The 24048-nt window shown below is 47.2% G+C and overlaps 2 protein-coding genes across 7 annotated transcripts in view; one reads left to right on the plus strand and one right to left on the minus strand.

Annotated features, from left to right (window-relative positions):
- Positions 1 to 8705, minus strand: part of mrrf (mitochondrial ribosome recycling factor) — a 13406-nt gene extending 4701 nt beyond the window's left edge. Inside the window, exons 1-4 of one of the 2 annotated variants that reach the window (XM_076044790.1) lie at positions 8563 to 8705; positions 6022 to 6174; positions 5757 to 5909; positions 3351 to 3469 (exon numbers count right to left, since the gene is read on the minus strand). In XM_076044790.1, coding sequence (XP_075900905.1) covers positions 3351 to 3469; positions 5757 to 5909; positions 6022 to 6172 — 423 coding nt within the window. In that variant the 5' untranslated portion in view covers positions 6173 to 6174; positions 8563 to 8705. Of the gene's footprint in view, positions 1 to 3350; positions 3470 to 5756; positions 5910 to 6021; positions 6175 to 6272; positions 6292 to 8562 lie in introns of those variants that run through there. The other variant, XM_076044791.1, reaches the window with a different exon arrangement.
- A 95-nt stretch (positions 8706 to 8800) lies between these two features.
- On the plus strand, positions 8801 to 22664 carry rbm18 (RNA binding motif protein 18). 5 transcript variants are annotated; one of them, XR_012928898.1, is made up of 6 exons: positions 8801 to 9027; positions 9919 to 10035; positions 13858 to 13984; positions 15352 to 15432; positions 18599 to 19241; positions 19655 to 19755. XR_012928898.1 is itself a non-coding variant. In XM_076044793.1 (6 exons), the coding sequence occupies exons 2-6, from the start codon at positions 9929 to 9931 to the stop codon at positions 21054 to 21056; spliced, it is 606 nt and encodes a 201-aa protein (XP_075900908.1). In that variant the 5' UTR covers positions 8806 to 9027; positions 9919 to 9928; the 3' UTR covers positions 21057 to 22664. The 5 variants fall into 5 exon arrangements, 3 of the variants coding, with proteins under 3 accessions (XP_075900908.1, XP_075900909.1, XP_075900910.1); XR_012928897.1 differs by having other exon boundaries at positions 8802 to 9027; positions 15352 to 15438; XM_076044793.1 differs by lacking the exon at positions 18599 to 19241 and adding an exon at positions 20873 to 22664 and having other exon boundaries at positions 8806 to 9027; positions 15352 to 15438.
- Positions 22665 to 24048: the final 1384 nt, after the last annotated feature.

Genomic DNA, 24048 nt, shown 5'->3' on the forward strand with positions numbered 1-24048 from the left:
TTTCCGTGAAAGTCGGGGAGAGTCTGCAGCAGTTTAGCTCTGTGCTCTCTGCCGTGCCAGTTTTCCCCCAGAATGGCGTCTGTAATCTCTGCAGGGTGACGTTAATTAAAGGGAAGAGGAAGACCAGGGTGTGCTTGTGTGTGTGTGTGCGCGCACGTTAGGGTGTCAGCCAGGCCCCCAGAGTCCAAGATGGCGGCCCATTCATTTCGATGTAGTTGCTCACCCAACCCACATTACTGGGCCCATAGAGGTCTATGGGCATTGGTGTCACTTCCCATCATGCCTCTCTGTTTTAAAGGCGTTTATTTTTGTATTTCGGGCTATGGGAAAAAACACTTTTTGGGCCCTCAGGATTGTTTGCTGCAGTACCTCGAGTGGCCACTGGGAAAAGAAAATCGGCTTGCCGCCATATTGCCAGTCCGGTATCCAGTTCTTATAAGACATCCGTGGTGTTATGGCTGAACAGAACACAGGTGGAAGAGCTGAGGTCGACTCCTCCTCCTCTTCCTCCTCCTCCTCTTCCTCCTCCTCACTGATTGATGACATCAGTAGAATAACTTCCTTGGAGTTTGCGCCTTAATGCGATTCAGCGGCAACTTGCATGTGGGTTCTGCGGTCCAAACATCAAAAACAGCATCCTGCGAATCCATCACACGGAGCCGAACGGAGGCCAACATTTTTTTTCTTTTCTTCTTCTTCTTCTTCTTTTTTTTTTTTTACATTAGTCAAAACAAAGTTCCGCTCCAACTCTGCAGCCGCATTACAATTCCCCCAGCCGGGTTTACAAAGTGTGCAAATGTGCAAAACATTTCCTTTTCCCGTCCCGCTCCTTAACCCCCCCTCCTCCCCCACCTCCCCCACACACACATGCAAACACACACACGACCCCCCACGCCCCCCATCAGCTCCTCCTGGCCTTCTTCCACCGGGACCATAAGAAATGGCAGCGAGATAAAAGGGAATTGCATTCTGCGCATATTAAATGAATCCGCGAGGGGTTTGTTTTTTTCGTTGGAAGTCATCCGGGGCCGTCCGCTCCGCTTCCCCTTTGAGTGTCGGCTGATCGATTCCACCCATACCTATGTTTGATGGCTCTCGGCATCAGATTCATCAGCGTTTCCTCCCTCCGAAGGATCGCGACCGGCGCTTTACCGGAAAAGCAACACAAAAAAAAAAAAGAAAAGAAAAGAAAAGAAAAGAAAGAGCCGTCCGTGGAGGTTCTGGTTAATGTGCTGGAGGAGGAAGAGAAATTACATCGAAGCTTCACATCAAACGGCGGACGGCCTGGTTTGAGAGCCAGAAGAGTTGGGCGGCGGAGACGGAGGAATGCGGCCGCGGGTTCGAGCGTGATTAAGAAAACAGTCGCGGGGAAAACAGGTTGCGGACAAGCGGCGAGGTTAACGCCCCGACCCCTGCACCTCGAGGTCAAGGTCGCTCCGAACCAACGGCGGGAAAAAAACAACGATGAAGGACTGGGGCTGACAGGGGGGGGGGTGTCCGAGAACTCCTGGTAATGGATGGGCATCATTATAAGCCGATTAGCAGCGGGTGGCGAGGACTCACCTCTGTGTGGGACCAGGCTAACGCAGGGCACCGCAGGCTAGTGTGTGTGTGTGTGTGTGTGTGTGTGTGTGTGTGTGTGTGTGTGTGTGTGTGTGTGTGTGTGTGTGTGTGGTCGGAGATTGGTGGAATCAAAGGCGCCCAGTGAGAGGCTGAAGATCCTGATCCATCCAGGAGGTAGATGGAGACATAAGCTCGCTGGTTCTGTTATCTCAGACATAGATTTTAAGTTTTTTTTTATTTACCCGACGTGTTGGGGAGTTTTTTTCCGCCGTCGTCAGAGCAGCGTCACATGATGTTGCCGTGTGCTGTGACACTCTGACGAAGGCGGAAGAACACGCCCAAACACGTCGGGTAAATGAAAAAACCTTAAAAATCTTAGTCTGAGATAATAGAACCAACGAGATAATTGGAAGAAAAGACAGAATGAACTTCATTCAATTCGGAAGACAGAAAAACTGACTCACTGAACTGAGCAGATGTGTTGCAAAAAACGGATAAAAAAAAAAGGGGAAAAAGATGTGTCGTTAGTTTTAGTCATTTTTCTCCTTAACAGTAGTTTTAGTCATCTTTTGTCATTTTTGAGAAACAATGTGATGCGTTGTAGGATGTGGTTGCTTAATTGCAAGATTGAGCAAAAAAAAAGAAATCCATATTAGGAGTGGAAGTTGTTGTTTGGTTCTGATGACGGGTCTTCAGGTGTAAGTTTGAGTTTTCATACCCACAAATAAAGCGGCAATTTACAGATTTTCTAGACAAAAAAACAAAAATAAATCATGATGCATGATATCAGTATTTATTATTACCATTATTACTTCTGATGCGCCGGCACGGTGAACCACTGCAGCGGCTGCACCGCAACCATGTGATCACATGCAGGTGAGCGTCTTCAGTCTGCAGCGCCTCAAATCCGTCGACTGTTTGCTAAAGTTAAATATGATAATGTGCATATTTGTTTTGTTTCAGGTCTTTTTTCCTTCTTTCTTTCCGTCTTCCAAAGATCACATTTAGATTTTCCAGACCTACCAAAACTGTCAGGTACAAATAAATTCTCCGGTAAACAAAATACGGCTCCAGCGCTCTGATTAGTACAGTGGTGGAAAAGAGGGAGAGAAAATTAAGAAAAATAATCCGTTCCTTCCTAACCTGGGGGTAACATGAGGTCATTTCCTTCCCTGCGACGACTCACACGTCGACGTGAGCACATCCCGCACACGCACACACACACACACACGCGCACACACACACACGCACACACACGCACCACACACACACACACACACACGCACCACACACACACACACACGCACACACACACACACGCACGTACACACACACACACACACACACACACACACACACACACACACACACACACACACACACGCGCACACACACACACGCACACACACGCACCACACACACACACACACACACGCACCACACACACACACACACACACGCACCACACACACACACACACACACACACACACACACACACACACACACACACACACACACACACACAGAGTTTAGGGTCTCTCGTTGCGTTGCTATCTTTCACCCCCAGAACAAAGGGCGCTGCGAGTGATCCATCAATTAGCAGGCAAGCCGCGGGTCCCGGTCGGGTTTCACTCAGCCAGAGTTCTGCTCAGGCTCACTTCAACCCCCTCACCGCCTATCTGTCCGAGCTCCACACTGCTGTTTTCTTCTTTGGTTAAACTTTCAGTTACCTGTGTGTGTGTGTGTGTGTGTGTGTGTGTGTGTGAGGGAGAGAGATGGTCTTACCTCGGGGAAGCTGCTCATGTTGACCATGATGATCTGGGGCGACTTCATGGAGATCTGACCCAGCTGGTTGAGGGGGAACTTCCCGCTTTGAGTGGTCACCACGATGTGATCCAGAGCGCCTATCAGTTACACAACAACAACAACAACAACAACTCAGATCAGAACAACACATCACGTTGATTTTTTTCTTTTTTACCCCCCAATTTATTCACAAAACGCAGCGGTGATTTTGAATAAAGTTTCAAACAACAGCTTGGAATTTGGATTCACAGGTCTGACACACAACTGGATTTTTTTTTTTTTTTTTTTTTTGAGTAAAATAAAATGCATTCGGTGGTTGACAAATACACTATGGACAGACTGACGGACCTGCGTTCAAGGGTTTTAAGAAAGACATAAAGGAGCTGAAGGAGACCACAGAGGCTGTTCAGACTTTCTGTCATTCCCTCCCCCCCCTCATCGTCTACAGGCTGGAGGAGACGACGAGAGCCGACGACCGTCCCTCCGCCTGGCAAACCTCAGACACGCTCGTTTCCTTCTTCTGCACCTCTGCCTTACATCAGCCACTCGGCGCTGCCGTGTGCTGTGTGTGTGTGTGTGTGTGTGTGTGTGTGTGTGTGTGTGTGTGTGTGTGTGTGTGTGTGTGTGTATATGTGTAAGCGTGTGCAGGAAAAGTAGGGCGAAAAGGGAAGCGAGCCAACGGTGTAATTTTCTCTACGCGACCAATTTATCATCTGATTTTCGAGGGCCAGAAAAATCAAAAAAAGAAAAAGAAAAGAAAAAGGCGACGATGAGAGGTGAGATGCAGGAGGGGTTAAAAATAAACGACACAACCAAGATGGGATGAAAGTCCAGCAGCAGTCGCTCCTCTTTAGAGTGGATCTTCTGAAAACGGCATATTTAGCCCGCTGTTTGCAGCCTCCTGCTGAAACTTTGGCGTTTGTTTAGAAGGGGGCGCAGATGAGGCCGTCTCAGTGGGCGGAGCCAACACCTGGCTTGCAGGCGTGGTCACTGACCCCCTGGAATGAGAGGTATTGGTGCCCTTTGTGACATCACTGTATGTGTGGGCAGAAGAAGTTGAGGACTTCGTAGAGGTTTTTTTTTTTTGTTTTTTTTTGCATTTTCCAGCTTAAACTGCAGCGGGCCTGCACACATAATACAGTAGGTATTCATCAGTACATGCATACGCGCAGACACACACACACACACACTGAGATTAGCTTAATGAGAGCCAGATGAGAGGTTAGTGGAGCGAACACACTCGCACAGTTTCAGACAGCTGACGTCACTCCATTCCAGCATCTCATCTCCGCTGTCAGCTCCGAGTCCCGGCTGCCTGGCCGGACGACCGCGCAGCTGGACGGACGGTTGGACGAGAGGAGGGTTCACAGAGGAGACGGGTGGCAGTACGGAGGGATGGGGGGAAGAGGAGGGAAACTATAGCGAAGAAATGTTTCCAGGAGACGCAGGAGGAGACCAGCGATCGGTAGAAGGTGTGAGGCCCAAACATTGAGCCGGGACTGGTCGAGGGGTAACAAAGAGAGAAAAGATGGAGGGAGGAAGGATAGAGTGAGAGAGACGGGGGGATGGGTGGAGGAGAAGACGGTTCGAATTAATGAGCAAAGATTGAACAAGTCATTTCAGGGAGTTAACCGCCGACAAAGGAGCTCAGGCCGCAGATCGAATGTCGCTTTCAAGTGCGGAGCTCAGGAGGCGGTTTTGAAGTTTTGGAAGTCTGGCTTGAAGCCCCCCCCCTCCCATCCCTCAGGAGTTAGCCTTATCCAGCCCTCCACTGCCCTCACCCCGGAGCTCTGCTGCCGCTCGTTAGGAGCCAAAGGTCGGGGGGCGGGGGGGTGGGGTCGGGACCTGGATGTAGTCTGGGAAGCTGGAGGTCAACCTGCAGTCAAGGTGGGGTCACGGTGCAGGTCTGCCGCGCTGTCAGGTAGATACGAGGCAGCAGTGGTCGGAGATTTGTTGGATTAAATCGAGCTGCTCTGGTTTTAATGGGTTTTAAATGACGTATTTTTAAAAAGAAAAATCAAGTCACAAGAGTTGCACGAATAATTATACTAATTCAAATAGTAACAAAAGTTAATGCATGCTCTGTATTTTCTTTTGACAATAATTAAATCAAGATTTTTTTCCTACTATTTAGGGGATATTACAAATAAAACATATATATATATTTATTCGCAAAACAAAACAAAAAAGAAGCTGAAATGTCCTGTGACGTGAAAGAAAATTTTGATTCATTTAGTTTATTTATCCAAAAATGATGACTCATTATTTTCGTTCAGCACGCACAAGGTAAGAGCAGGGATGCCAGTGGGTGAAACCGCTGGTGCATGTGTTTGTTTCGGGGGTTACTAGGAGACAAACCCAGACCGCAGGAGGGGAGAAGCACACCTGGCGAGGTTCTGATGCTGAGGCTGCGCGTGAAGTCATCCTTGAGGGCGCTGAGAACGGCCGCCATGTCGGCCCTGACTTCATCCAGACTGATGATGTCTTCCACCAGAGCCGAATTAAGATTCACCTTCGCCGCCTGGCCCTTTGTCTTGGCTTGGAGGAGACGCGACGGGAGAGACGAGGAGGAGAAATAAGAGGGGGAATGAAAAGATAAATAGCATCTAATCAGCGCAGCTCGTTTTCCCGCCAGCTGAACCCCTCTGACCTTTCGCCTTCTTGGTGGCGTAGAGCCTGCTGCAAGTGGCGGCGGGGGGGTGGGAAAGTGGCGCTTGCAGCCTGGAGGCGGCCACCAGGGCAGGACGGACCTGTCGGAGCAGGAGCAGCGGCCGCAGCAGGGTCAGGTGATTCAAGGCCATGACTGTCAGGAGGAGGAGGAGAAGGTTTTTGGATTTAGTCTACAACGTGCAGAGTATATGGAGGTAATGACTCATATCGGCCAGAAGGAGGTAGACATACTCCAATCTACTATGGCACTGGAGGCGGATGGTCTCTTATGGTTATAATTTGCTTGTGACAAATAAAGACAAGGAAATCATAAACGGATTATTGATCTGAAACAGACGGTTAGAATCCTGATTTGATTTTTTTCTTTTAATCACATGAAATACGTCAATTCTCACAGTGGACTTTAGTGTTGCCAACTTTCATTCAAAAAAAAATAAAGGACGCCTCTGGCAGTGCTCGGGGCCTTGACCTGACATGAAAAAATATGGTTTCAAAAAGTATATGACATTAGAAAAATGCTGAATGTTTAAATTGGATTGAAATCTTTCAATTGAACATATTTTTACACAACAATCAAAGTACAGGATGGATGGCTTTATTAAATAAATAAAGATGAAAAGAACAAGTGATCCTGACTCTACGCATCTCTCTCTCTCTCTCTCCCTCTCTCCCTCTCTCTCTCTGTCTCTCTCTCTCTCTCTCTCTCTCTCTCTCCCTATGTTATTCACAGAAAAATGTCTCGGCCAAAGTTGTTTGGACATTCCAGCTGAGGAACTATTTAATCTGCGACGGGCCGCTCCTTCTTTCTGTAGTGCGACCACCTCCCACCGCGCAGGCCGGCTGCCGAGTGTGAGCCGCGTCAATGAACCTCGGCGGGAACACACACACGCACACACACTGTCAGAGCCCGTCTTTCACAGTCAGTGGCTGTGAAGAGCCGGCGGTGCTGCTGCAGCCTGACGGACGTCCTCTATTGTCTGCTGAGAGTGTTTAAAACTGAAACTGTGGGGATAAACAAATCAAAGCGCCAGATAACAGACTGCAGAGGCCTAAAAAAAAAAAAAGGAAGAGCTTTATGGGGGAAAAAGGAAAAACAAAATGTTGTAAGTGAGGCTAAAGCCCTGGATTCTCACTCCATCTCCCGCAAAGGCTTAAAACCACCCTGAAGTTGTGCCTGTATCAAAATGTTTAAAAACAAAACAAAAATACCCTTCCATTTTAATTGTTTCACATATCATTTTATTTTGAAAACCACTTTGCATGATGCTCTTAATGCATCATTTAGGAGGTTCTTCACTCTCCCAGCGCTGCAAAATCCCACCTAATCCAGCTACAATACCTTAAAGTCTGCTGCGGCCGAGCCATTCAAACACAGGCTCAAGCACTAACCAAAGCACAAACACGATCTTTTCGCAATATTTAGGCTAGACTGTGGGCCAACACCTCCGACTATAAAAGCCCATGACAGGCATCCATGGCTGGAAGGTTTCCTGACAGGCTGATCTGATACGGCGCAAGTGTTGCAGAGCAAAGAGGCTCCGATGTGGGACGCTGACGGATCTCCTTAGAGCGGTAGCCAAGCAGAAAGAGCGATGTGCAGGTGCTCCGTGGGATACTGTAGCCTCACATCCTGCACATTCAGGATTTTGGAAAGTGCAGCAGGAGCAGCTGCAGACACACCTCTTGGGTTTTTTCTTTTTCTTTCTGGCAGCCAGAGCCAGCTGGTGAGCCCGCATGATCGCTCAACCTGCTCTGTGCACCGTGAGCAGACAATCCCGAGTATCTGATTGTGCTGCGGCACAAAGCAGCATTTCCAAAATCTCACTTTATTTTGAAAATGTATGTTTGATGGTTGTTTTTGGGCTTGTTCAGGGGGTAAAAAAAAGGAAAGAAAAGGTTTTCTGTGTGCAAAATTCCAATTTTCAAATCGTTAATCTGTTATTTCAGGGTTGTTGTTTTTTTTTTTTTTTTGTAATTTGTAATTCATGTTAAACATTTCGTTCAATCAACAAAGAAATTTCGATGTGTAATTTGGTCATAAACAAGGAGAGCTCGTGATCACTTGACTTGTCAGATTTGGTCCTTCACTGTCCAAAAAGGTAAAATAAAATAATATATATATATAAATCTATATTTAAAAGAAAAACAAAAAACAAATAAAGATACAAACATGGGAATACCAGACAATAAGAGTTATTAAGAAGAATATAAGAATAAGACATATCTTTCTGGTTATTACAATAAACTCTTATTTGACAGCATCACTAACCTGAGTCGTGAGAGCACGCATCAGAAGGGGGTTTTGAGCTAAAACTTAATTACTCGTATTCAAGGTATGAAGGTCGGGGTGCATGGCTTCCACGGCACACGATTAGCCCCCACAAGCAGGAGGGGGGGGACTCCACACGACTTCGATACATTTTAAAAACCACTTTGGGAACACAACTATCACAACCGATTGCAACTGCATCTCGCCGAAAGGCAATTTTTAAATCTGAATGACATTAAACAACATACTTACTTTCAGGCTAGCAGTCCTTACAAATGCATGTTAGCTAGAAAACTGCAACTCGTTTGACATCTATGTCGTCATTACAACACGACAACATCTTCTCGGTTACCCGTTTGATTCATTTTACTGCATACGCCGGTGGAGTGAGCTCTCGTTTGAAAACGTGACAGGGTGTTGCTGGCGAGTCTCAGAACCGGTAGATGCTCAACATCAAAACAAGCGCCTCCTCGGGACTCGACTGGCTGAGTAATACGTCATCATCCCGCGCCATTGTTGTCAGACAACAAGCGGACGTTTGAGACCTGAGCCTGTAAATCTTTTCTTGAGATTTATTGGAATCGTAAATTTGAAATTGACGTCGGAAGTATGAATTTTTGACGCAATGCAATCAGTCGTCCCCAATAGTGGGATAGGAGGCCGACTAAACTGACGACTTCAGACGCCATCGAAAGGGTACATTGACGGATCGAAAAGGTAACGTGATGATATCCGTTATCGCTAACTGCTAGCCGCTCGGCACGAACACAAACGCGCGGTTAACTATTTGGTGGCGAGAGTCGTGTAGTTACTCAACGCTCCATCGCCTGGGTCGCGAAGGTTTCATTAAATTCGATGAAACGCGGTAAATCCGCCTAATGTGGCACTCCTGCAAACTGTTCCTGGATCGAGCCGCTGCTAGCAATGCTAACGTTAGCTGGTCGGGACGCAGCGATTCCTTTTTGACGTTTCACGGTAGACAGAAAGAATGCCCGCATAAAAAAAATGAATCAAATTCACTGTTTCTCCTGCCGAGTTGTTAAGGGCTGGAGCCGCACACGCACTCAAAGCACACACCGACAAGTCGTAGTTGCTGCTGCGACTGCTTTCTCAGACGTTTAAATTTCAAACGTATTTATTTTCCAAGAGTACAGTGTGCAGCACCCCATTTTGCAGGGATGTAATTGTATCGAATTTCAGCCGGAGGCTGGTTTACATTGGTGGTCCCCCTGCCAGTTGTTATAGACACAGTACCTTTACAAGTTGGTCAACTACAACAGTAAAGAGCAACAGTATTAGGACGGTTATATTACAATACAACACAATCATCAAAAATAAGATAAGGAAAAAGGAGTTTATTCTTTTTGAGTTCTGGGAAACAAATAAAGTCCTATTGAATTCTGCCTAGTTTCTCCTTCTTCTGTGCGTATTAATTGCTGTAGCATACAGATTTAAGCCACGCTTGTGATCAGACCCAGAAGAATGCTGTAGCCTACCGGGTCACACTGTGTATGTATCACATGCGTGTACGCAGTATATATCGCGTGTGTAACATATGTGTGATATGCAAACCGTGCCTCAGTCCTCCACATCTGTCTCCCTGCACAGCAGAGCACCCATGTCGTCGGCAGCGGGGGCCGTGGAGAACGCCTCCATCATCGCTGAGAGCGTGGCCCACGAGGGAAACCGCTTGTGGATCGGCAACATCGACCCCAAAATCACGGAGTGAGTATTTGTTCACACAAAGAAGATTTTCACCGAAATTAGTCTGACTGACGGTCACGGGGTTAAAAGTAACTGTCGGTTGCAACTGTGAACATTCATACCAGCGACAACATAACACTTGACTGAAATCAAGTCAATCAAAATCAAACATTGGGTGATCTGAATGGTAAATGGGCTGTACTTATGCGGTGCACTTATTCCAGCACCTTCACGGTACCCCAAAGTGCCATGCAAGGCCCTGCCAGCCCCATTGAGAGCAATTTATGGTTCAGTGTCTTGCCCAGGGACACTTCAGACATGTGGACAGTTGGAGCCGGGATTTTTACAGCCAAACCTTTGATCATCAATTCGCAGCCCACTCTGAGCTACAGCTGCCCCCCAATTCCAACCCCCGAATACTGAGTGCCAAGCAGGGAGGCTATGGGTACCATCGTACAGTCTTTGGCATGGCCGGGGATCAAACCTACAACCTGCTGGTCAACAACACAACAACATCATCGTCAAGGTTTTCAGTCCAGCAGCGCCAAGTGCTCCGTTCCCGCTCCTCCACGTCGTGAGCCAGACGTGTTGCTCCTTAACGTGCCTGGCTCTGCCTCACGGAGAGGTGACGCATTGTGTGTGGATTTTTGATTTATTAGTGTGTGTGTGCATGTGTGTGTGTTGCAGGCTGAGACTAAGCAGACAGGGCTGGGTGTGTGAAAGAGAGGCAGCGAGGCGTGGAGACCTGCTCGGCTAAGGAGCAGCCATCATTCCTCACTCACCTGCGCTGTTTACTCAGTCTGTGTCAATCTGGAACTGTGTGTGCGTGTGTGCGTGCGTGCGTGCGTGTGTGTTTTGGGGTGTTAAGCACACACGCAGTGTTTGGATGGCAGCTGGCCGTGGTGCAGGATTCAACACACTGTGGTGTCTGTACGTTTCATTCTCGCGCCCTGCAGCATTTTGCATCATCTCCGTGCGCCACATGTGAACCCCTCCCCCCATTGCCCCCCATCCCCCCATCCCGTGCACGCAGGGACATGGTGGTTTTTTCAGGGTGGGTGTGTGCGTGTTTGTGTGCGTTTGTGCCTGCGGGGCCTGCTGGAGAATGTATGGGCTGCAGCCCTGGTGGGCGTCTAGACAGGCGTTTCCTTCCCCTTTCGTCCGTGCTCTGCTCTGCCTCTCCGCACACAAAGCCCACCGCTTCACAGCAGCGCAGGGAAAACAAGAGAAATGCTGGGCGCTGATTGGGGAAGATTAATTAGCTCCAGGGTTGCAGCGTTGCAGCAGGAGAACAGGGCTGGGGGGTCTGGATCTAGATCTGGTCTGCGGCTCACGGTGATTGTCATTTTCAATTCAATTCTTTCTTCCTCCTTTGCAAATTTTAAGCGTAGATTAAAAAGAAAAAGTCAAATGACGTTCACAGGACGGCACAAACTGCATTTCCCATCATCCCACCACTCGGCACTTTAGTGCCGCCGCAATACATTTCAGCATCTGTAAAAATTAACAAGTTTGCAAAGCATTGCTTGCAACCTTGACGTCGTTTTCTTTTTCTCCGAGCTCTGGTTTCTGTCCATTGGCGCGTGCAAGTCATTTCTTAACCTCTCGCCATTAGAAAATAATCCTCGCAGATGTTGGATGAGCATTAATCTGATGTCCAGCCATGTTTCTGGTGCAGACAGCGCTGCAGGTGCAGCGGCACCTTTCATCATGTTCTCTTGCTTTTGGCTTGTCAGTCAGTGTGTGTGTGTACGTGCGCGTGAGAAGCTGCGTCCTCATGACAGTTTTTTCGCAAAATAAAAGCGATATTTCTAAAAAATTCCGACAAAGTCCAGTTGCGATTTGCAGGTGTTTCCACTCGGGATGCAAATGATGGATTCATTCACTCATCGTTAGTTGATTGACCTTATCGATCGATTAACGATTAATTAATCGACCGAGAACCTAAATTTCACAATGAAAAATGCGTAACACATTATTCCATCATTTCTGGCAGTCCATCATCTGCTTTCCTCTCTGTTGTCTCTCCAGCTCTCTGCAGTCACAGGAAACCATTTTGCTTCCTTTTCTGACGTTAATCTTCCCCACACAGCAGCGCCTCGTCTTTTGATAAACAGCACGACGGAATCGTAATAATCCCCTTTGGTTTCGACCACGCCCCTCGCCCAACCTCCACCCTCCCACCCCGACCCGAAGCGACGTGTGCTCTGCAAACGGACCTCTCTCTTATCTTGCTCGGTGCCACATCTGCCCCTCCACTCCCTCGACCTTCCTTCCCTCTTTGCTTCCTCGCTCGTGTCTCTATTTTCCTACCTGGCCTGGTGCCTCCTCTCTCTCTGCCATCTTGGCTTCTTCTTCTTCTCCTCTTCCGTCACCTTTCACCTCGCCGTCCACATCCCCTCGCTGAACTTTGCCCCCCTCCGTCCCCGCCGCCCCTTTCCTCCGGCAGCTTTTACGGCCCCCAGGAGGAGCAGCCCGCCCATTGTGGTTCGCCGTCCAGAAACACGTCTGGGAGTGAGAGCTGCTCCGGCCTTCTCACCTTCGCCAACAAAGATCAGACTTCCAGTCTCTTGAAATACAAAACACACAACAATATAAAACATACAGCCTGTATGCCACAATTAAAGCAAGAATAATAATACTAATAGTAATAGTTCCATACTTGAGATCAGTTGTGCACAAACTGAGCTCTTTAGTTCGACTTAAATTTCTGCAGCCCCCCTTTTTTTTGGACTGGTGCCTCCCTCAAACACTCTGACAGTAGAGCGTTTTGCGGCGAACAATGATGAACTCGCATTGTGCTGCTCCGTTTGTAAATGAGTGTTTTGCAGCAGGAGCCACTTCCACCTTGCAGAAGGGTGTTGTCTGGGAAAAGCAGAAACTCTCCCTGGCCTAAAGCCCCCCGGGGAGTCGTGCATCCACACACACACACACACACACACACACCTTTCCCCCCCGTCCTCCCCGGCTGGCCTCATGCTCTCCATCCAACATCCACAAATGCGAAATGACATCATGTGTTTGTCATTGTGTTGGTTGCGCAAACTAGAGTTCTTCAGAAAAGGGAAGAACAAAATGATTTCCCACCGTACGAGCATTTTCGACTGGAAGAAGACTCATTTCTCTCACGTCCTGCTGCTGAATGCAGACATTCATTGGTGTGTGTCTGTGTCTGCGTGTGTGTTTGTGTTTTTGCCAATGTGCAAGATTGATCGTGAGATCAGATGAAATCAGCAGTCCACTGAAGGTAAGATTCTAGCTATAAATCTGTATAAATCTGCGCCTTATCTGCGTCGGTGCGGCGCTTTCATTTATTTTGACCACTACAGCTCATGGCGTTGTGCGACCCCTGACCTCCGATCGGTGGATCTGTCACACAACAAAACGACCTACACCCCCCTGCATAGCTCTTCAGTGAGCACACTTATAAGTTCGCACACACACTGTACAGCCGCCACAAACACACACACACACGCAGACACACACAGAGTGGATGTTGTTTGTGCGGCGCTGGCAGCTCAGGGGGGATTTGAGGTTTCCTCTGTTTTATTCCCTCATTGTCCTGCTACTGTATCCTTGGCATTGTCTCGACGAGAGATTTACTGTCACCTGGCCGCCGCAGCCGCCGGCCTGCTGCTAAGGAGGTGTCGGCGAGCGACAGCTGTCATTCCCATTAGACAAGGGCGGCGGCAGCAGATGTCACACGCGACCGACTCCAGAAAAAAACATCGGCGGGGAGATGAGGAGATCGGAGACAAGTTTCGTCTGCGCGAGGCGTGAAGTCGCTGCTGCTGCTCCTGCTGCTCCGCTGACCCACCGCTGTGTGTTTATCCCACCCGGCAGGTACCACCTGGTGAAGCTGCTGGAGAAGTTTGGCAACGTCAAGCAGTTTGACTTCCTGTTCCACAAGTCGGGGCCTCTGGAGGGACAGCCGAGGGGCTACTGCTTCGTCAACTTCAATACCAGAGAGGTGCGTGCACTGCCCTGCCACTGCCCTGCCACTGCCCTGCACTGCCCTGCACTGGCCTGTATGCTATGTGACGTGATGCCAGTTGTCATCGGTCTTTAGTGAGAAGTACCCCCCATCCCCCCGCCCACCCCCCTTCACTTTTACAGACAGTCCCACAGGAAGCTGTCAACTAACCCCAGTTTCACACTTCATTTTCCTTTGGAATTGTTCAGAGAAGAGGTCGTCCGTCCTCTCTGTTTTTAATCTCCCCACACAGTCGTTCCACGCTTGTCACGAGTCGGGTGGATTTAGACACGTTGCTAGTCACATTTTTTTTATTTCACTCGCAGCCAGAAAGCGGCCCGCAGCAGTTGTTAGAAACATAAAAGAAAAGCCACAATACATATTCTCATGTTGTCAAACCTCAGCGCTGTTTGACTTTTCAACACGAGCCAACGCCGGGAGTTTTGATTTGTTTTGTCTCCCTTTCTTAAAATAAATGTCAACATTTACGCACAGCGCTCACACACGCACTTTTATGGAGCCTTAAACTCTATAGCCAGCAGCCCCTTTATCAAGCGTAACGATGCTCCTCGGACTCAAGTGGCCGATGGAAGATTTATCTCACATCCTTAAGAAGTCGGCAGCTGCAGCTAAAGTGGACCAGAATAAAAGGAGAAGCTTTAAATAAATAAATACAGGAATTAATTAAGAGATAAAAAGCCAGCTGAGCGCCACAGGTTGTTTTGGAGAGAGTCCGGAGGAGGAGGAGGGGCTGGGGGGGAGAGGGGGGTGCGGTGGTGGTGGGGGAGGGGGGTGTTGTGATAAGCATCTAGTTTCACAGCTAGTGTCTGTCAGTGGGACATGAAGCCCTCCCAAAAGGATTAAACAGAGGAAGTGTGTGTTTATCTTACTCACACACACACACACACACACACACAAGCAAGCACGCGGCACTTTATTAATATAATGTAAGATCAAAGCCACTTATTTGATTAGGCAGAAGAATGTTTTTCCTCGCCACCTCTCCAGCGCACGACAAACACACAAAGACGGAACACACACACACACACACACGCAGCCAGGCAGGCATCTCACCCCATCGGCACGCAGGCCGAGTGGCTCGCCATCAGCCGCCATTGTTTCTGCCACCTCCCTCCCTGCAGCGAGGCGTAATTATTTAATGACAGCGATTGCAATCAGCGAGGATGATTTTCTTTTTTCTTAATTGTGATTGTCAACTAAAAATAATAATAGAAATAATATTCCCATCCTCGTCCTGGTGTGTGTGTGTGTGTGTGTGTGTGTGTGTGTGTGTGTGTGTGTGTGTGTGTGTGTGTGTGTGTGTGTGTGTGTGTGTGTGTGTGTGTGTGTGTGTGTGTGCGCAGGAGGCGGAGAGGGCCATCCAGTGTCTGAACGGCAAGCTGGCGCTGTCCAAGAAGCTGGTTGTGCGCTGGGCACATGCACAGGTGAGGGTAAGTGTCACACTCTCCGTCCAGTGACGACTCCGCACGTTGTGTTATTTGTTTTTTTATGTGACAATAATAATAATTATAATAATAATAGTAGTAATAAGGCTATCAAACATTTTTTTTTTTTAAATCGGGATTAATCGTAGAATCCTCATAGTTAACTGCGATTAATCACGGTTTGAATTGCATGTGTAAAATTCTATTATTTTGCTTTTGATGTAAATATAATGTAAAGTATTTCTTAGCAAAAATCATCCAGAGGACCCGACTACAGGTTAGCAAAAGGGACAAAAAGTCTTAATTTTGAAATGCAATTTTTAAAAAATTAGAGCGTTGTGGATTGTATTTAACTAATTGTGAATTATGCGTTATGCTGACAGCCCCAAATAATAATAAAAGCTTTATTAATATAGCACTTATTAAAAAATAAAAATGTATGAAGTGCTTCACATATAAAATGAGAACTGTAAAATCATTCAGACAACCCTGAGAACCGAGAAACTACATGAAAACAATAGAACAACAATAAACCCAAGGCATTAAAACAGCTTTCAAAATAGAGGAGAAGGCCAAACGATAAGAGTGAGTCTTAATAATAATAATAATGATAATGATAATAAGAAGAAGAGATTCAGAAGCAGACACTGCAGTCGCTCTGCCTGAGATCCCCAGGCAGTGAATTCCAGCGCATGGACAGCAAAAGCCCGGTCACCGTTTGAGGCGAGGAGTGATTTTGGCCTGAAAGGAAAACTTTGACATTTTGCGGACAGAGTCGCTGAAAAATATCACCGCTTTGAAAAAAATAATAGTAATCGACTTTCTGTATGTATTTTTGCGTAACTGCAGCATGAGTTGACGGAGAGCAGTCGGGATCTCTTAACAATAGACAGCCTACTGGCAGCGGGTGAAGGGATATCCTGTATAGAGACGAATCACGCCCTACACACACACACACACACACACACACACACACACACACACACACACACACACACACACACTCAGAGGCTCAGAAATGCACCGTGTGTGAAGGTCAGGGTCAGCGCCGCCGCCTCTGAGGCAACACGTCGTCGTCGGATAAGTTGCAGCGCCGTAAGCGAGCTCCGCACACAAGTTCCCCCAAAAATAGCTTTTGTTACTGGGAACCATTGTGAGACTCCAGTCGGCTCCGTTTGTAATGTGTTTATACCTCCCGGAGTGTTTGGATCGGAGCGGCCAGTCGGTGTCATAATACGGATGAGTCGGGAGCCAAAGTCAAAAATAGGTTCCGAGGAGAGAGAGGAGAACAAACGTCTGAAATCGATCCGTTTAAACAAGAAATGAAGTTGGGGGTGGGGTGTAGAATGAGATCAAATCAGGATCAGCGCTACAGGATTTTTTCTTTTGGGGGGGGGGGGTATAAAAATTGTTTGGATTGCCGTCTGTCCGCCTGCAGCAGCTTGTTGGCTGCGCCATCTCAGGTTCCCTTTGAGGAGAATGCGCGTGTTTTCTGAGGAAACAAACTGGGGGCCACTGCTGCAGTTTGGCCCGAGCCCAGATAATATAATAAAATACAATAAAACCACTCAACAGGTCGTTCCTGAGGCTCTAGAATAAATCATTCACCCGTCATAACGACATTCAGGGCCATTTCTGCTGCTTGTCGTTATGGCCAGACACGACAAAGGAGCGGGGGGGATTTTTTGGCACGAGCTGAACCTCCACCAGTAGGACGGACAAAGGCCAACATGCCAACCCATCCATCCATCCATCCATCCATCCATCCATTTTCAATACCCGCTTCTTCCTGAGCTCAAGGTCGCGGGGGTCTGCTGCCTCTCCCAGCTGTCATAGAGCGAAGGCGGGGTGACACCCCGGACAAGTGCATCCACATAGAGACAAACACAGACAAACAAGCAAGCATTCGCACTCTCACACACACACACACACACACACACACCTACGGACAATTTAGAGTTTCCAATTCACCTCACGTGCACGGTTCTGGAGTGTGGGAGGAAGCCGCAGAACCCGGAGAGATCCAATGTTTGAGAGGTTTTTCGAAGTTCAGGCGTTTCCATGACCAGTTTATTATCGTGATATTTAGGTTCTGGCGCAATTCTAGGTGTCATGGAGATGCAGTCAGTCAGTCAGTCAGTCAGTCAGGACCAGTTGGAATGAGAGGAAACGACTCTGTTTCCATTTGTTGAACCATTTACTTGGAAACTGTTCGCCGACATCTGCGGCCCTTTCTTATTTTGCTCTCTGCTTTTATTAATAATTCATCCATTTGATTTATTTTGAATCTCATTTTTCAATATGACAGTTTGGCAGTGGAGGCTGTGCACGCCGTCCCGGAAACCCTCCAGCGTGTCGGTCAGACAGTTTATTTGCGCTCTTGAGGAAGCTGCGGGATCGGTCGGAGGGCTGCACGCTGCGACTAAACAGCCCCCCCACCCCCACCCCTTTGCACCCCCCTAGCCTCCCGACACCTTTGGGTGTCTCGGGATCGTCGTGTTCCCGTTGGCCCCGCGCACACTTGCTGTCTGTACATTCCAGCGACGTGCCATTAGGAATAGGTGGAAGGGAAGGGTCCTGGCCGCCGCAGTGCTCATTGTTTTAATCCTATTCCTGGCGTTACGTCTTATTTATTTCTTTATTTCATAATGGGGGCGGGGCTTCGCGCGTTTGTGTGTGTCTTTTTTTTTTTTCTTCTTCTTTTTTTTTTTTCCCCACATATACACCACCAGTCAAAAAGTTTGGACACGCCTGTTTCTTCTTTATCTTTACTACTTTATACTCCGTAGGCACACACCGAAGACATCAAATATATGACCAAGATATTGATGTGGCGAAAGAAAAAACATGTTAAATCCCCAAATATGTTCTAAAAGGTGGCTCTTCTGGATCATCTAAACTACAAACTTGTTTGAGCGTTTTCACACTTTTTCGTTAAATACATTTTCCATATGTGTTCATTCATAGTTTTGATGCCTTGAGTGACAATCCACAATGTAGATACTCATGAAAATGAAAGAAAAACCATTCAATCTTCAAACTTTCCTCAGGATCGTTTGTTGTTGTTTTTTTGTCATTGTTTTACATTTGTTCTTCATTTTTTTGTCATCCATCATTTTTGTGACTCTTTCCTTTTGTTTTTTTGTCCTTCTCCTTTTTTTTGCAGGTTGGAAGCGTCCTGTGTTGGGGCTGGTGCAGATGTTTGGAAGGTGGTTGTGTGTGTGGGGGAGAGAGAGAGAGAGAGAAAAAAAAAGAGAATAAGTGGCCACGTTACCTCGGTGTAATATTGATGTTTGTGGGAGGAAGCTGTGGTTTGGCTCGGCCGCCAGCAGCTGTGCGTGTTGGTCGGCAGGTCTGATTTTTGTTTTATTTTAGTTTTTTTAAATGTCTGGCAGACACCTTCTTGTCCTCCTCCTTCTCCTCCTCCTCCTTCTTCTCCTTTTTCTCGTGGTCTCAAATTCTGCACCGAGATGTTTTTCCAAGGCAAAGAGGTCGTTAATGCCCGATCCCACATTCAGTCGGTCTTCAACGTCAGAGGAAATTCCAGTCAGACTGGTCGCCACACTTCAGATGCAATTTGCTGCCGGCTGTGAGATTTTTTAACATTTTTATTTATTAATCATTCCAAAGGTCCCGTTATGTAATATTCCAATTATTCTATTTAGGAATTTGTGTCATTCAGCTGCTCAGCAGTTAGAAAAGTCGCCCTGTCCTTCCTCTCGGTGCTCTGTGTTAAAACACACCATCTCGAAGGGAGGCAGCCCTTTGTGATGTCACGACCAGAGGCACCGACACCCGCCCTGACCTGAGTGAGTGGCCACGCCCCCCCAGCCAGGCGTTGACCAGCAGGCTGTAAACAGAGGGCTAAATCTTCTGTTAGTATTTTCTCGGCTGCGTCAGATTAAGAAATAAATGAATGACTGAATTAGAAAGGTTGGATTTTGGGGCAAATTAAAACAACTTTCATTTCCTCAATGTTCTCTGTCATTTCTCTCGTCTTCTCTGACCGGACGGTTGTTGTTGTTGTTTCTTGCTTCTTCTCATCGTTTTACTCTGCCGTCTCTCTCCATCCATCCATCCATCCATCCGTGTGTGTGTGTGTGTGTGTGTGTGTGTGTGTGTGTGTGTGTGTGTGTGTGTGTGTGTGTGTGTGTGTGTGTGTGTGTGTGTGTGTGTGTGTGTGTGTGTGTGTGTGTGTGTCCATCTCGTGTTCGCCGGTCAGAGGTTCGAGGGTTTCCGGAACGACAAGGCGATGCCTCAGAGTCTGGAGCCGTCGTGCAGCAGCGCAGCAGACGAAGGCCCCGTCGCAACAAACCACCTCAGGTCGGTATCAGGTGACTCCTCTTCTTCCTCCCCCCGCTCTCTAATCCCCCTCCACACACACGCACTCCCTTCCTCCTGCTCCTCTCCTCCGCTGACAAACTGCCGCTGATGAACTGGAGCTGGTTGATCCTGAACCTCCTTCCTCCTCCGCTCGAGTGTCGAGCTCTTTTGCTGAAGAGACGTTTTCCCGCAATTTTGCCCTCACTCGCTCGCTGCCTCGCCCGCCCGCCGTCGGGATGCTAAACAGCCTCTCTGGCTCGCCGAGGTGGCCTGCTGCGCGCTCTGAGGGAAAGACGGCACTCTGGCCGGATGAACTTCAAGTGAAACAGAGAGGGAAAATACAAACACTCCTGCAAACAATCCTCCTCCTCCTCTACCTCCTCCACCACCCCCTCCTCCTCTTCTTCCTCCACCTCCTCCTCCTCTTCCTCCTCCCCCACCCCCTAGTGTTGTAGTACTCCAGATTGGTCTTGGTCTTAAGGGTCTCGTCTCAAACTCCGAGGGATTTTTACACAGTCTGGTCTCGGACCGGGCAGACTCTAGATTTTTCATCAAGAACGGTCAAGACTCTCTGCTGTTTTACGCTCTGTTTGTGACACCCAGAGTGACACAGACCCTTATTCCTGCTTCATTTATTTTTTAATTTTATGAAGCAATGTTTTTTTTGTTTTTTTTTTAAATGGTTCAAAATAGTTGGCAAAGCAGCAAACTGTGAAAGAAAATGATGAAAAGACACCGTGCTGAAAAGAGATGTTGCTGTTCCATTTAGAAGCAAACTTGAATTTTAAAAAAGATACTGGCCATTTTTTTCTGCTTTGTTGTTTTTTTTCTTTCATATATAAAGTCTTGGTCATGTCTTGGTCTCGGTCGGTGCCGTCTTGACTGCAACACTTCCTCCTCCTTCCTCCCTCATCCCTCCCTCCCTCACCCGTTCATCCTCTTCTCACCTGAAATGTTTTTTTCATGAAGACTCAGTTATTTCCCCATCCCCCCTCCCCTGCACACTTGCTCTTCTTCCTCTTCCCCTCCGCCGACCATCAGCTATACTTCCTCGTCAGTCTTCTTCTTCTTTAAAACGTCTCCTCCTCCTCTTCCCCCTCCTCCTGTCTCACTCCAGCACGAGTGCCAAGATCCGCGCCATCGAGGCCAAGCTGCAGATGATGGAGGAGAATCCCGACGACTTCTCGGGGCCGTCGGCGTACGTTTACAACAAGCCGCCAGAGAGGAAGCGCTGGGAGCCCTACTCCAAGCCGCACCACAAAGCCCAGAGCAGCAGGCCCTTCCGCAAGTTCCGCAGATGACCCCCGTCCTCCTCTCCTCAGAGGTCGTCGACCGAGCGCACCCCCCTATCCCCCGCACCTCGTTCTCCTCGTCCATCGTCCACCTACGCACACACACACACACGCCGTCAGACCCCCGCCCCGCCCGCCCGCACACAAACAGACTCTGCACAAGACACCGCAAACAGACTCTGCACATCCTAACAGGAAGCGAGCGCCGGGGTCCAGGGGGCCGGTAATACCCGGAGAGTCCCGGCCTCTTCGGGAAGCAATCACAGTAATCACGGACGATGAGCTAAAGTGGGGTTTTTGGTTGGTTTTTTTTTTTTTTTTTTTTTTTTTTTTGGGAGGAGAGGGTGAGGGGTTGAAGATGGCGTCGGTCGCCGTCGGGTCTTAAAGGCACAGACCGCCCCAAAAAGTCAGACGTCAGTCATCGTCGGCTGCGGTGTCACGCTCGTCGTCCTCTAAACAGCGGATGAAGCCGGAGCCTCGGTTTGAAATGCGAAAAAACAAATGGGGTCAAAAACACGAAACGGATACATGGAGCTCATCCGGCCCAATCCCAGCCCCCACAGTAACACTCCACTCTCCACTCTCCACTTTTTTTTTTTCTTTTCTTTTTTTCTTTAGAACCTGAATTTGTTCGTTTGGAGATTCGGCATCTCTTTAAACGAATCAATTAAATCAAACGCTTGGCTTCTTCTGCGTCTTCAGAGACGCTCCGGCCGTGACGCCTCACAATCAATCGATCAATCAATCAATCAATCAATCAATCAATCAGTTTATTTAAAGTGCAAAATCACCATCAAACATGGTCCCAATACATTTTCCAGAAAAGATCAAGAACAAGAAAACTGAACCAGTTAAAAAATAGAAATAAAAACACAAAAAGGAGCAATGATAAAACAAAGCAGACCGGACAGAAATACGGAGTAAAGACGGGATTTAAAAGCTGCGGTGGAAGAAGCTTCTTTGACATCTAGTGGGAGCCGATTCCAGAAAAAAGGGGGGCCCGGCAGGATAAAGGCTCAAGGCCCGAGTCGCCCATCACCACACAAGATAATCTTTTCATTCAAGTTTGAGCGCACTGTTCCTTTAACGCAGACCTCTTACCTCAGCGCAGTGCAGGCCGGAGTCCTGCTGGGTCTGCTCATTCGTACCTTCTCAAGGGGGTTTCATGCAGGTGTGTTGCTCAGCTGAGAGCCACATGATGCAACAGCTGATGCAACGACTGAAGGAGGACTTGGGGTGCAGATTCTATTCGGGGGGGGAAGGTTTTTTGGTTTTTTTTTTTAGATTCCGGTATTTAAAGTTCAAGTGCGTGCTTATCGTCTTGAAGGACTTCAGTGAAGAGACACAAATCAACAACACACGTGTTTATTCAGGTTTTTTACGTTGAATTGTTGAGTCAAACATTGACACAAACTGTACATTTCAGTATTTTTTTCCCCTTTCTGCTATTTTTCTTCACTCTCGTTCCTATTTTTGCCGTGTGTGTCTCCTGGAATCGTATTTTTATAAGACTCAAGTCAAGACTCTTTTTACCGACTCTTTTTTGTGATGTGTAGTTTTTTGGACTCCTTTATTTTTCTTTTTTTTCTTTTCCAATTAAAGGCGTTTTTAATATGAGTTCAGCTGAGCCTCTGAGAAATCCTTTGTCTGAGAAAAGTGCAAATCAAGCAAGCATAAAAAACATGCATCTCATTATTTTGCAGGCTTAAAGGTATTTTTAAACTTGTTATAATACAGTCAATCACAAATTTGGAAGCTTATAATTTTCTAATCGCAATGGTTAAAATATTTGCTTTTTATTGTGTAGCTAAAAACCATTCTGGAATTACTCTTTATATATATATTTATTTTCCTAAGTAATTTAATCTAGCCTCGTTTTTTTTTTAATAAGCCATAGAGAAATTCAGGGAGGGAAAAACCAGGAACTGACGAATCCAGAACGTACAGAAGAAATAAACCAACAGTGATACATGAAGCGTTCAATAAATAAATGAAAATTAATGATGATTCAAGCAGCGAACACATGCGAGATTGCTGTTGTCTGCATGTGCGTGTGCAACATGCAAAAAAAGAAAAATGTCTTTTTTTTTTATGTTAAAATGAGAAGCGAGAGAGCTGGTGAAATTGCAGGCCGCAGGATGAAGTTCTGCGGAGCAGCTGCAGCTCCTCCACAGATCACCGCAGCAGCAGCAGCAGCAGCAGGGACCAGGATCTGGAGCTGCAGGCGAACACAAATGACAGAGCGCCTCGACATCAAATCCAACCTCCGTGACATGCAGCACGGGTCCACGTTTCTTATTTATCGACGTGTAACCCCTTCAGTTCACGAGGCCGACCTGCTGCAGAATCCCCCCCCCCCCAAAAAAAAAAAAAAAAAAAAAAAAAAAAACTGTTTGAAAAACACGTTTATTTGTTTTTCCTTGAATTGAATTGAAAAGACGGCCTCCCGTTAAATACACGGATTTTTGTTTGGGACGATTATGTGATCGCTCCTCTGTAATGATGCTCGAGTTTCCGGCTTTCTTCTCCCGCATCTTGGTTTATTTGGATGGGATTATGTCTGAAGCGGCCCTCGACACTCGGATCATTGCGCCAGTTTTATCTTGATTGGCGCTATTTTAAACAGGCGTGGTCCTTCCACTCTGGTTTTCTGCATTTTTAAAAATTTATTTATTTTTAATGTGAGCGCTCTTCGTTAGATCGTTCATTTACATCAATAAGTAAAACACCCATTAATCCTCGTCGAGGATAAATGTGTACATGTACACGCGCATGTTGCAACAACGTGTTCGTTCCAAACAGAAAAATGAAAGAATCGCGTCATTTTCAAACAGGCAAAAATCAAGTTTGCTAAATTGTTCGTTGCACGAAAATCAGGGAAAGAAATCAACTTTGTCAGTTTTTTTTTACTTAAAAGGAAACAATTTAATTGTTGAACAGTGTTCAACACTCTCTTCAGCAAACGAAAAATAGACGTGCACTTTTTCTAAAAACGAATCCG

Source organism: Nelusetta ayraudi, unplaced genomic scaffold (genome assembly GCF_046127955.1).
Source record: "Nelusetta ayraudi isolate G7.1 ecotype Tasmania unplaced genomic scaffold, CSIRO-AGI_Nayr_v1 ptg000083l, whole genome shotgun sequence".
NCBI lineage: Eukaryota > Metazoa > Chordata > Actinopteri > Tetraodontiformes > Monacanthidae > Nelusetta > Nelusetta ayraudi.